Source organism: Schistocerca gregaria, chromosome 3 (assembly GCF_023897955.1).
Source record: "Schistocerca gregaria isolate iqSchGreg1 chromosome 3, iqSchGreg1.2, whole genome shotgun sequence".
Taxonomy (NCBI): domain Eukaryota; kingdom Metazoa; phylum Arthropoda; class Insecta; order Orthoptera; family Acrididae; genus Schistocerca; species Schistocerca gregaria.
Window position 1 is genome coordinate 698,013,752 of NC_064922.1, and position 13,509 is coordinate 698,027,260.

General features: G+C 42.8%; 1 protein-coding gene across 1 annotated transcript in view; it reads right to left on the reverse strand.

Moving 5' to 3' along the window:
* LOC126354707 (esterase FE4-like) overlaps positions 1–11,142 on the reverse strand; it is a 74,287-nt gene extending 63,145 nt beyond the window's left edge. The window contains exon 1 of the mRNA XM_050004529.1: positions 10,818–11,142. Coding sequence (XP_049860486.1) covers positions 10,818–11,036 — 219 coding nt within the window. The 5' untranslated portion in view covers positions 11,037–11,142. The remainder of the gene's footprint in view (positions 1–10,817) is intronic.
* Positions 11,143–13,509: the final 2,367 nt, after the last annotated feature.

The following is a 13,509-nucleotide window of genomic DNA, read 5'->3' on the forward strand; positions in this document are numbered from 1 at the left end:
TCAACTTGTGAAGCCCTTTCTGTTGAACAAATCATCCAGTTTGTCTGAAACTGTAATCATATGTTTGTCTGCACATCTACCGATTTCCATCCCATTCAGGTAACTCCTTCGTTGTGTGTCTTTTTTTATATTCCTCGGCCGATATGGAATGAAATGCAAAAATTATTCATTTAATACACCGGCATTCCAGTGCATGGACACCAATACAGGGCGAGCGGCTATAGCATCTACGTAGGAGGTAGAAACGTTGCAGGACAGCAACTTCAGAGGTCACGGTAGCAAACATGTCTCACTGGATGCTTTTTGCCCAGTAGTTGAATCGGCAGTTCGTATCCTCTGATTGAAGACTGTACACCGATCATCAAGAACGGGAGTTACCTCACTTTCTAGACGTGGACCTGAATTAAAAATATCAATGCTTTTGTTCACTGATACTGATGTGAGCTAAATTTACTTGCAGCCGTATACTTCGGTCACTACTACCCTTCTAGCTGTTCACAGTACTTCAAAAAATGGTTCAAATGGCTCTGAGCACTATGAGACTTAACATCTGTGGTCATCAGTCCCCTAGAACTTAGAACTACTTAAACCTAACTAACCTAAGGACATCACACACATCCATGCCCGGGGCAGGATTCGAACCTGCGACCGTAGCAGTCGCGCTGTTCCGGACTGAGCGCCTAGAACCGCGAGACCACCGCGGCCGGCTCACAGTACTTAATGGTAATCTTCGTTTCCACACGTTGCGTGGTTAGCGACAGCCATCCACCCAGTTTGCGTCAGGGTATGATGCAGATACGGCGACAAGGAACTCAAATAACAGGATCAACCCTATTGTACCGAAATCAATGAATTATTTGCCTAAATCAGTGAATTTACGTTGAAATCTCCGAATTCTGGGTCGAAATTGGTGAGCTTTTCACAGAAATCATTGAATTTTGTGCAGAAGCCGGTGAATTTTGCGTTGAAATCGGTGAATTTTGCGTCAAAATCGGTTCTTATGAAATATTGTTTCAGAAGTTTCATACACCTTCTCACTTTAGTATATTCTCCACAAGTCTTTTCATCCACACATGACTGCCGCACCCTACATCCAAAGATATCCTGTTATTGTAGTGGGCAGCAGATACATAAGCTGTCTCTCTCTCTCTCTCTCTCTCTCTCTCTCTCTCTCTCTCTCTCTCTCTCTCTCTCTCCTGTTGTCTGAGTTTCCTCACTCTGTCATATTGCTGGACTAATTAATTCGTTAAATTAATGCCCTTTGTGTGTGAGCAGTTTTTCTTTGATTCCTGTTGGTGGACAATAGAACTCGTCTATTTAGTAGGATTTGATGCTGCAACTGTTCAGTTCCCACATCCTACTGGGTCGTTTTTCCCCTTGCTTCGTATTGGCAGATACTGGCACAGTTAGGTCATTTGGTAGGAAGTCCATTACGTTGGAGGTAGCTGAGAATTTCAAATTTCAGCTCAGTTGCACGCTATAGCTTTAAACAATCTGCGGAGATGCTGGTTTAATGTGTGTGTTCTCACAGTACCACTATCAGAAACAATAAGCTGGTCAATCGGGAATTTGTCGTTGCAATTGGATTTTTAAATCACTGTATAATCCCTAAGTTGGTTCCCCCCACTACACCAGGACGAAGATGGAGGAGGACAGCGCCTACCACATGAATCACATGATAGGATAGTAACAACAACAAATAACACTGATAACACTATAAGACAGAGTCTACTGGACTGTATTAAGAAGCAGTAAACACCACACGCTTAAATCACGTTCCTTTTTGTAGCAGTAGCTGTCACAATCAGAAGTCGGAGATTGCTGGAACACTCATACATCATGCACAATAATATCCTGATATCCACAAGCAGCATCCAAACCAGAGGCCATGTATCGCTAGTTGATTCCTTCCGTGCTAACAGCTGCACACCCATCCCCCAGCATCCACATACCCACCGTACTGAACGCCCAGAGATCAGAGAGAGACTACCACCAAGCAGTCAACCAATCAATTTACATGGAGGGAATAATCATCCCGTGCAAACATCTGTCATTCTGAATCTTCTCGTGCAACACACACATCAACTTCTGTCGCCACTCTTTGCAGCTATCACTGCAAAGGCCACCACCGTCGCTTGTCCCCAAGGCTGCAAGCAAGAGCCAACCAGCCAGCATTTTTCTTTGTACCCGCTGCTCGCTACAGCCTTAAGCCGGAAATGTCATTTCAGTCTGGAAATATCAATATCCATATCCTTCTGATGACTGGACGTAACTTTCCACGTAAATTCTTCCATCCCCCTTATGACTATCACCGTGCTGAAATTGCAATTTTCCACACCAAATTCATACCTCCCTTATGACTGGACATAGTCATTTTCTTTACACATGTCTGAAATCAGACCACAGCAACTTTACACCCCAAAACATATTTTATAAGCCTGCTGATCCCAGCGAATCTACCACACCTCCCTACTAAGATAAATACTTCGTCAATAACTGAATGATGGTGGCACCAAACAATTTGAGCGAAAATTCCGGAATGGATGTTTTTCTTGCGAGTGGCACCAATGTGTTTTAGGAAGAGCAACCAGCTATTAAAAACACAATCACAACGACTATGTTACTGTCACCCTGCATAAAAAGCGGTGCTGGTTCTACATGCACACACAAGTATCGCTAATGACATCCATGTTAAAAACTGTACATGCTTTATATCTTGAGGTATGATATTGCTTCCGAATGAAGTGGTCTTCCACACAAATACCATGACATTGAATATAGACAGTGTACTAACAGACTGAAAGTGTGACTGCGTGTCGCCAGTGGTGTAAGCTCGTAATAAAATCACCCTTCTCACCGAATGTAGAAAGAGATTCGACAAAGGAACGTGGTACTAAGCCGATATTTAGAACTCCGTCATGCTGCTGCTAGATATTTCCATTGCCAACATACTTTATTTGTAATGCACTCTGTCTCGATACCATGTAGACAGTATAACAGAGGTTCTGTAATATATCCATAGGGTTATAGGCAATAGAGGTTGATGATTGATTGAGAATGATCACATATATCAGATGGTGTGCTATGTGAGGAATCACTTAAAAATTCAATATAGACTGAAGTCGTAATAAATGTGGCCAGCCGGTGTGGCCGAGCGATTCTAGGCGCTTCAGTCTGGAACCGCGCTACCGCTACGGTCGCAGGTTCGAATCCTGCCTAGGGCACGGATGTGTGTGATGTCCTTAGGTTAATTAGGTTTAATTAGTTCTATGTTCTAGGGGACTGATGACCTAAGATGTTAAGTCCCATAGTGCTCAGAGCCATTTGACCCATTTTTGTAATAAATTTACAAAATCCTGTGACTAACACACTGGCTTTCCAGATCTGTAGCGTTACTAGTAAAAATTCTGTCTGCAATTTGGAATCAAGTCTTTCCACTCTACCACACACTTGTGTTGGATTCTGTGGAGATGTCTTTTATGATTACAGCCACTGGGGAATCATAATTGTTGCACTTCCATATCTCGAAATGAGTGACTTTTTTCGAACCTATCTGCTAAGGACCCATACAGCTGGTGTTAAACAGTCTCTCTGCATCTTGTACTGTTCCTTAGTCTCTGCCCCGCCTTCCCTGCGTCTTTGTCCATGTGATCGTTCCAATTTAAGTCGGAACTACCACCTTTTGCATCTCATAGAGAAACGGGTGAGCTGAGCTAATACGATAGTACCTGTTTTGCCCATTCTCTGGAAATGGAACACGTTGTCCTAGCTCCACCAACCGTGTACAACTTGTAAGGCCAGCGCCAAACGAAGCTTTCTCCTGCAACGTGAGGTGGTAGAAAAGACAGTACAAGCAGTTACAGCAGTGTTTCTTATTGGGAAAATTAGGAAGACTTCACTCGAAGCAGGACGAGGATCTAGCTACTGCAATGTGTGTTTCTTAAGTACATACAGGTACTTCAGTCTGAAGGAGATTTGCGTCTCTCAGGGTACATTTATGTCTGTCGTCCGAACATTCTCTCTCTCCTCATCATTTTGTACCATCCAACAGAGAAAAACTATGAAGTATGAAAGACTTCACTAACACCACCTGGCAGAGAACTCTATAAGATATTACTGTGTCCCTCTCTTCAGATATATCGAAAACAAATACTGTCTGCACTCTGACATCGAGCATATATGGCAATCCTATTAAATATGCAGGTATTGATCAACTGAAGCAGGTGACCACGGATCAAAGTAATTGCACAAACCAGCGTAAAGTTTCATCACCTATACAGTAGGAGAACCATATTTCACAGACCATCGATCAAAAGAAAGGGTTCCTATGTTGTTCTTTATGAGCAATTTGATACATTGTTTTTCTACCGTAACACATCCAAGCCGTGTATGACAACAGTTTGTACAATGCCATGCTTTTTCTTTTTCCATCATGACTTCAAGGTCTGTGTCAGATGTTACACCAATATTAACACATTTCGATCCATTGCCTCTCATAGAAAGCTAAATATCGCATGTTGTAAACTGTGCTGCTCCCACAACACACCGGATGGTTGAAGTAAAAGACAGAGGCGGTGTTTCCTATCGACAAAAATGTGGAGGATGTCGCAACATCTGAAAATTGGAACACTTTGCGGCATTGTGAAGCGTTTCCAAACAGCTGTCCGAAGGTGATAATCTTTACATGTAATCTCATCTTCCACAGTGACAGGGTAGCTGATGTCTCGGATTTTCCGTTTTCCTCATGTTGGTGGCCCATATTGCTGCCAGGTATACAATCGCTATTTTTTTGCCCTAGGTGGTAGTCATCCTGGCCTCCGAGTCTTAGGCCCTGCGTCTTTCATTTTTATGACTTGCAGTGCATAACTACATGTGGAACAAAGGAGTATTCTTCAGGACTTAAACGCTCAGAGCACGGATAGTATGCACCATCAGTTGTCAATCTCACCGGTGGAAATGCCACAAACCCTGTTGGATGGCCTACATCGCAAGACACAAACACTGTTTCACACTGTAGGAAGTAGCCATCAGCAGAGAGCAGGTGCAAAAATTACGTTCCTTAGCCGAAACAGTTTATAAATTCGGTAAGATTTTATTACGATTTGCCATCTCCCCCTATGCGGATGGCGTCACTAAGTCTTCTTACATTCGTGGGATAAAGTCGGAGATTCAAAGCTCTAGCGCTCAGGTCTCTACTTCGAAACGAGCTACCCTTTCATTGAACCTATAGGCTAAGGAGCTTGGGAAAAACCCTACATTCCCTCTCTCTATGCTTCTCGTAACTCTTCCTCTGTCTTTACCCAATCCTCCCCGCAACACTGTCTCTGATTTAATTTGGAAGTGACTAAAAGTAAGAGGGCACTACACCTACTGCAGTCGACGTCTCATGAAGGAACAGAATGAGCTGAGTTCCATGTAACCAATGTAACTCCATATTTTATTTTCGAAAAGAGTGTAACATAGTTCCAAACTTGCACTGATCGGCGCAAGTGATACAGATCGGTTTTCTCTTACCAATACTGCCACTCTGCAAATACTGTTCCGTACCAATATTACTCACATCACCCGCCCAGCTACACACGATCTCTTTAGATGCTTGCACACTGCAGAGTTTAGCACTCCTTATTGGTGCATAGTAGATATGAACCTCATACATTTGAGAGTATTGTGATAGTATAACAGACAATTAAGGAAAATAAGAAGAAACGTTTGAGTTACGCACGACAGAGCTCCATAAAAGAGTCTGAAACATTTTACGTTAATCACTTGTGCCATCTGTTGTGTAGAATTGTTGTAGTGTCTGTCTGTACCAAGAAAGGAAGAGAGAAATGATCATAGAACATAAAAACAAATGCACAGCAGCTGGGTTTAATATGTGAAATTACGCCCCATGCTGCACTTACTGCATGAACAGAAGAATACACCCTCTTCCACACATTCAACATTTGTCAAGCAACAGGAATTGCAGTGCTTTACAAAGACAGGACGAATTATCCCCAGGGAGTCATAAGTCAACCTTAAGAAGATCATAAACCACTTAGTAGAACAACAGGTTAAAGCCATAAATAAACGAGCTGTCACAATTTAATCAAATTCCATATCAATATGATATCAAAAGTGGCGCAAAAGGCCTTTGCCCCCTAGTAGTGGCTCAAGTAGCGCCAGTATATGGGTGCACATCAGATTTGCTTTAAACATACGCTGTAATGACCGTGAGCATTAGTTACCGTGACGATTGGATGTGGTGAGTTGATGTTAGACAAGAATGCCTTTAAGGCGACAAGACACCATTATGAACATGGCACTGAGTTTGAACGGGGTCATGTAACAGAGCTACGAGAAGCTGGATGTACCCTCTGTGATATTGCAGAAATATTTGAGAGGAATGTAGCCATTGTAGATGATTGCTAACAGTGATCATCCCGAGAATGTACGATGACAAGAAGACCAGGCTCCAGGTGGCCACATGGCACTACCAAGACGGAAGACAGTCGTATTCGACATACGGCTCTTGCACATGATACTGCATCAGCAGCAGAAATCTCAGCAGCAGCTGTCACCGCAGTGACACAACGAACTGCTACAAATTGGTTACTTCAAAGACAGCTCCGAGCCAGATGCGCTATAGCATGCATTCCACTGACCCCGACCACTACCATCTGTGACTTCAGTGAAGTCAAGCAAGAGCTCATTGGAAGGCAAGAGTGGTGGTGGTGTATTTTCTGATGAAAGTTGGTTCTGCCTCGATGCAAATGATGGCCCTTAATTGGTCAGAAGGAGGCCAGTTGAGTGCTTGCAACCAACCAGTCTGCATGTTAGACACACAGGACCTGCAGCTGGAATTTTGGCTTTGGGTACAATTTTGTATAAAGGATCACTCTCCAGGTCCTATGCACCCTGACTGCAAAATTATACATCCATCTGGTGAGCCGAGCTGTTGTGCTGCCATTCATGAACAGCATTCCAGGGTGTGTTTTCCAACAGGATAATGTCTGCCCACATATCTTCGTTGTAACCCAGCTCTAGAGAGAGTCATCATGTTTCCTTGGTCTGCTCGATCTCCAGGTCTGTCTCCAATCGAGCACATGTGGGACATTATCAGACGACAACTCCAGCATCATCCACAAAGAGCTCTAGCAATACCTGTATTGACCAACCAAGTGCAACAGACATAGAACTCCATCCCACAAACAGACATACAGCCTCTGTACAACGTAATCCAAGCACATTTGCATGCTTTCATTCAACATTCTGGGGTATACACATGTTATTAATGTACCAACATTCCACTTTTACAACAGCTTATCTCGCACTTACATTAACCTGTAATCTTGCAGTGTTAATAACTTACATATATCACCTAGACAAAAGTATTTCCAAAATTTTGTTACTCCACATTAATTTTTTTGGGTGTTGTGACTTTTTTTTACATCAGTGTGTTTTTAGACTAGTTATACAATGTGTGGATGGTTAAGCCATTCTCCCTTTGTTATGCACCGTCTTGTATCCTGAAACAGAAGAAGGTCTTCTGTCACTTTTTGAGATCTTTTGCAGGAAATATTTCACTGAAAGATATGTAAACTGTGATACATTTGTTGACCCAGTCTTTTGATACAGTAAGTTCTTATCATGTTACATGTATACATGGTAACACAAATAGAAACTACTGTCTTGGACGTCTTACATAGTTAGTTTCTGAGAACTCTCATTGAAAAACATTAACAAGCCGTTATCTCACAGCAAACCTCATCGGATTTTAGTGTGGTGATAGCTATTACACTCTTTTAAGCGTTTCTGACACCCGCATAAGTAATAACAGAACAATGTGCAGGCACTTGGAGAGCGCGTCCACACTGTGCCGTGCAGTGTGTACTTGGATGGGTGATGTGCCTTGCCTGATTGACACATCATAGCTCAACACTGCTGCATAATTCACGCTAATGATGGTGGCTCCCTTAGGCTACAGTACTGGAGTTTCAGCTCTTTAAAGTTTGCAAGCAAAGCATGTGGATGTCTATGAAGAAAAATCGGGACTGAAGGAAGTATATCACGCGATGGAGGTACGTTTCCTCCATTGGAATATCATTGCATTCCAGGTGACTAAGAGGCCTAAAATAGCTCCCACAAACGGTATGGAGACTTCACTGGGATATTGCAGTCCATTAGGAGAATAGACCAGTTGTACAAAGTGGACGACAGGTGCTAGGCATACATTCTTAACTGCATTATGTATCATAGTGACACAAACATTCTGCATGCCCCAGCACATCGTGCAGATCAAAGCTGTTAGGTACACTGCCCCAGGAGGCCCAGGTCTCTTGGAAGGGGTAGTCGATGAGATCGCACTCTGCTGCCCATACTTGGGCCACTGTGGAGTGTGTAGTCGGCGCAAAACCAGTGCAATGAGCAGTGGCTTTTGACTCGCATTCGTTCAGTAGAAGAGATGTGTTTCACACTTGCGAAGATGAACAAGTGCTCATAGCTCTTTAGGCAAGCACTTTAGAGCCCATGTTTACTGGACTTTTTTTGTTGTTTTGGCCCATACTACCTCCTCCCAAAATATGGAAAACAAAGTGCTTACAGTAGAAGATATTGTTTCACAGCACTGATGAGGATGATGCATATCTGCTGCCTTTTTTGGCGTAAGGAACATGCACCCTAATATTTAAAACATCATTCTGAAATTCACTGTACCTGAGTTGATTTTGCTACATGGGGACAAACTCCAGAAACCAGTCCCTGAGAAGACAAGAAGCAAAAAACCTCATATGGATATATCGGCGGAAGTGCTTCCCAAGGGAGGTACAACTACTACAAGGCAGGGGTAAAACGTCTTTGACACTGTTTCAGTCCTTGAAAGCACATTTGAAAACTCACTATGCATATAGGAAAATTATCTGCATTAGTGATCTTAGCTCCACACTCAAGACAGTATGCACACTGTCTATATTACATGGTTATAAAGGAAGTAAGTCCATAGGTAATAAGGCCTGAGAGAGGTGGGGTGAGGAGGGGAACAAGCTCCGCCTCCATGTACTGCAAGCAGTCAGTGCAGGCAACACAAACGTGTTTCTTAAACTTCCACAAAAGCAGCTATATGTAGACACAGTTAATCGTCAGTTAAATACGTCGTCCTATCAAAATTCTGATCACTGTTAGTACTGACATATTAAATAGACATTAATAGTGATTATTGGTTTTTTTCATCATCGTAGCACTTGAATAAATCCATCATCATTTTACGACAAACGCTCCTTATAACAGGATTCATTTCTGAACTGGGGTCAACGGTAACTCCCGTGACGGGCCAGCAACCGGATCATCACTCACTTTCGAAACAGTGAAAACACAGCTACTACACACTGACAGCAACAGCACAGCTAAGCGACCGACATAGCAGGCAACAAAGCAGACGACATATGCAGTCCATGCCGCACAGTTGGCGACATGTACAAATCGCCACATCACGCCACGAAATCTCCCGACTGCTGCCGAAAGTTTCCGATTCGGGCTAGTGGGCCCACATGCCAAGTCATAGTTCCCATACAGTAGTGAGTCACTACTAGTGACAGTTTGTTGTGGAAAATACTACTGTCAACCTGAGTATGGTAGTAAAACACTAGTACAGGCAGAACATTCCCACTTGCATGGCAGGACCGTTGCTAAGCATTTTTCCGCCCTAGGTGAGAACTGAGAAGTGACACTCCATCTTTTTTACTGCCATCAGTTTCCCCGATATCCCCCCCCCCCTTCGACCACCTCCCACAGCCAACGAAATGACAGTGAAAATATCCTTTTATAGTTTTAATCATTAAAGTGAAGTGACCATATATCCTTATTTTCTGGGGGCAGTCCTCAATTTTCGTTCATTGTCCTCAATTCCTTTCAAACTGATTGAGGACAGCAAATGTTCTTAGTTTCCTATGTTTTGACCTCATTTTTGATATTTCCCAAAATAACTGAACTGGGAAGAACGTGCTGAACGTCTAAAAATTGGAACTCAACTGAATGTACCAGTCCAACCAAATATGGCATCAATTACTTATTTTATTTAACTCCAAGAAAATTGACTAATGAATGTGTGCAACTATTTTCTGGCGCAAATCGAATTTTCCTTGAATGTAGAAATTTTGCTATACTGATGGGAGACATGCCAAAGCATCAAACTAGGCCATCTGGATAATCGTGGGGTTATTTAGTTCTGTTTTAATTGAAACGTTTTTAGAGTGAGGAATAAATATCGTCTTTTTCAGCATCCAGTTTCGTCAAAGTAAGTAAAAACTTATTAAGATGTTCCTTACGCTTTTGAAAACAGTTTGAGTTTGGTGTTTTACGTTTTCCTCTTGTTCATTTTTTCTCCCCGTTTACTCAATTTTTTCGCTGTTTGATTCGAATTTAATTTTTCCGCCTTTTGCCACTCCTAAAAATTTTGCTGTCCCATTCTTGCCTAATGGTAGAAATGGCCCTGTAACCTTGTGTGTTCTCACATATGCTCTGTCATTCAAACCTACACTGTCAAAGATCTCTTATCTCCACCTGCAAGTAGGTGTACCTTCCGTGGAATGCATTTCCAGTCATATCTCCATATGGCCTTTTTGCTCCTTATCCTCTCAGGGATTGTTTTCTACAGTTTGTCCCCAATTAGAAAAAGATGCTTCTTTTGTTATGCACTGCGTCGTTTTGTGTCGTGTCCCCGTAGTGCACTTGGACTCACCTTAAATCGCAATGGTCCCACAGGCGGCTTAGCGTACGGAATGTTGTAGAAGGCCAGCACTGCGTCGTTTTGTGTCGTGTCCCCGTAGTGCACTTGAACTCACCTTAAATCGCAATGGTCCCACAGGCGGCTTAGCGTACGGAATGTTGTAGAAGGCCAACAAGTGACGCCCACTGCTCGACACCTTGGCGGCCCCCCTGACAGCACCCTGACGCGTCCGTACCACCGGCGCTCCGCTGCCCGTACAAGACCTCAGCAGCAGCAGCAGGAATAGCAGTGATATCACTGCAACCCTAGGTGCACGGCGCGCTATAGCCATCATCAGTTGCGCTGGCAGCCGAGAACTGCCAAGCTTTTCACGCCTCTGGCGATGTTGCGTTCCGTCCTTGAGATGGCATTGGATCTTGGACTACGCAAGGTACCGACAGATGGCTCTTCGGTCGGGTATCGTGATTCTACACGGCTATAGCCATTCTAGCAGGTTGATATACAGTCGACACTCGCTACTTCGAACCTCAATAAATCGAGTTTCCCGATAAATTGAAATGGTTTTAAAATCTTCGATAGATCGAAGAAATCGGATGTGTGTTAGCAAACCGGATAAATAAAAACGACTGTCGTGACATGCCGCCCAGAAACGCACATTACAATTCGTAGTTAGCAGTTACCTTTCTCGCCATTTATTTGTTTGCTACACTCCTTTGTTTTCTCAACAATACATAATACTACAATACATAACTCAGTTGCAAAAGTGGCTTCAAAGAACTGCAAGTGTTTCATTCAAGCAAAAAACAGGCTCTTTATTGAGGCCGAAGCAGAAAGATCGTTCAGTCTGGAACCGTGCGACCGCTACGGTCGCAGGTTCGAATCCTGCCTCGGGCATGGATGTGTGTGATGTCCTTAGGTTAGTTAGGTTTAAGTAGTTCTAAGTTCTAGGAGACTGACGACCTCCGATGTTAGGTCCGATAGTGCTCTGAGCCATTTGAACCAGAAAGATCGGATTGCGGACCTAGCAAGGTGAGTTCATGTTGTCTTGAAGTACACTTACTGAAATAGTCAATGCAGAAGGTAAACATACCATACATGTCGAACGTTACGGGCTGTAATGTTTAAAGACAAGGCTAAGTCATTCATTATCAATCTCGGCCTCCAATTATCGGCGCCTCACAAACCTAAAAAAAAACCTGTTACATCCTTATTTAGAAGTTTTGTGAGGAAATGTGAGTGTTGATGTCAGATTTGTTCGGCATGAAAAAATAGACGAGGAAGCCTGTTTTTTCTTAATTCCGCCTTAATAAGGCAAACTTTTGATAAATAAAACTCCCAATTGTTCAAACTTTTTCTGAGGTCCCTTGAACTATGAAATATCGAGAGTCGCCTGTGTCTTGGCATAGCAAATTTTGAAGCAGTTGCTGCCTTTTCTTACTTCGTAACTGAGATCTTGTTACATTCATTCTTGCGACTTACTCGTGTTTTGTAGAAAGAAATATTTTCCCCTGTAGTTAAATGCTGCATGCATATGTTGAACAGGAACTAGCTGTCGGATCCGTAATATAAGTGTAGTCACCGAAAGTAGCTGCCGGTCCGGCAGCAAAAATAGCCAGTAAACAATGGACCAGTAATCTAAAGGCCTGGGGGTTCAAACCTGCTCTAGTGCTACGACTTATTTTGGCAAAGATTTGTTAAAGTGAAAAATACGAAGTTCACCATGGTATGGAGTATACGTTAAAATGAATAAACCAGTTAGTGCTATTTGGTATGAGTTCCATGTGCTTGAGAAATATTAAAATGCGGGACACACGAATATTTTGTTAGGAGTATCCTTTGTAGGTGCATCCTTTAATTGTTCTTGAAGAATGCTGCTTAACAAACCTGGAAACCTGTGTATTTTTCTGAAGGTTGCACTGTCTCATCTCAGAATATCCATCTCCATAGTAATATCTGAATTTCGTCCGCTAAGAGAGAGAGAGAGGTGGTCTGATGGGTATTTAACCCCTGTGCTCGAAGGACCGGATCTGTCTTGATCCCTGCCTTCTGTCTGATTATGTTGGGTAACAAAATGATGGGATGATAGGGTCTTGTTGTTTAAGTGAGTGTTATGGTGTTTTTATTTTTTGTATACTGTTTATCATGGTATGTTGTAGTTTCTGGTGTTTGTCGTGATGGGAAATCTCGTTCTTGGGTCGGGTGGATTTTGTCCCAGATTTCTGATGAGTGGGTGGTTCGAATCCGTGGTTTGGTGGAAAAACTTTATGGATTTTCTTTGGATGATTTGTGTATATGTCTCGGTTTGTCTGGTACCGGCTAGCATCAGCAGCAATTCTGAAGTATTTGTTCTGCACCCTTACTGGGCACTTCATTTCTTATATAGGCATTGTCGTTTTCATGCAGTGACATCACGCTTCAAATCAGATGTATCACGGAAACTTCTAAGACAATTGGTACTCTCCCTACGAGAAGTTTTGTGGACCATTTTAATATGTGATGCACCTGTTGGCGAATTTGGGAAGCTCTTTCAACACTTCGCTACGAAATACATTTTGAACATTAGCGCTACGAAGTGCTAAAGCACCTTGAGCAAATTGCAATGCTTGCAGAGACATCTATCGGCGTGTACTGAACGACCAGGTAGCTGTCATAAACTTTTCGCTTCGCAACCACGCGAAGAATGCAGATTTCAACGAGGATCTGCTGTGGGATTGTGTACAATGTTAGTACTTACACTGTAGTCTGTAAAAATAGCCAGGAATGAAATGATCGTTTAGAATAGCACTGGACGGCTTACGGTCTGATGT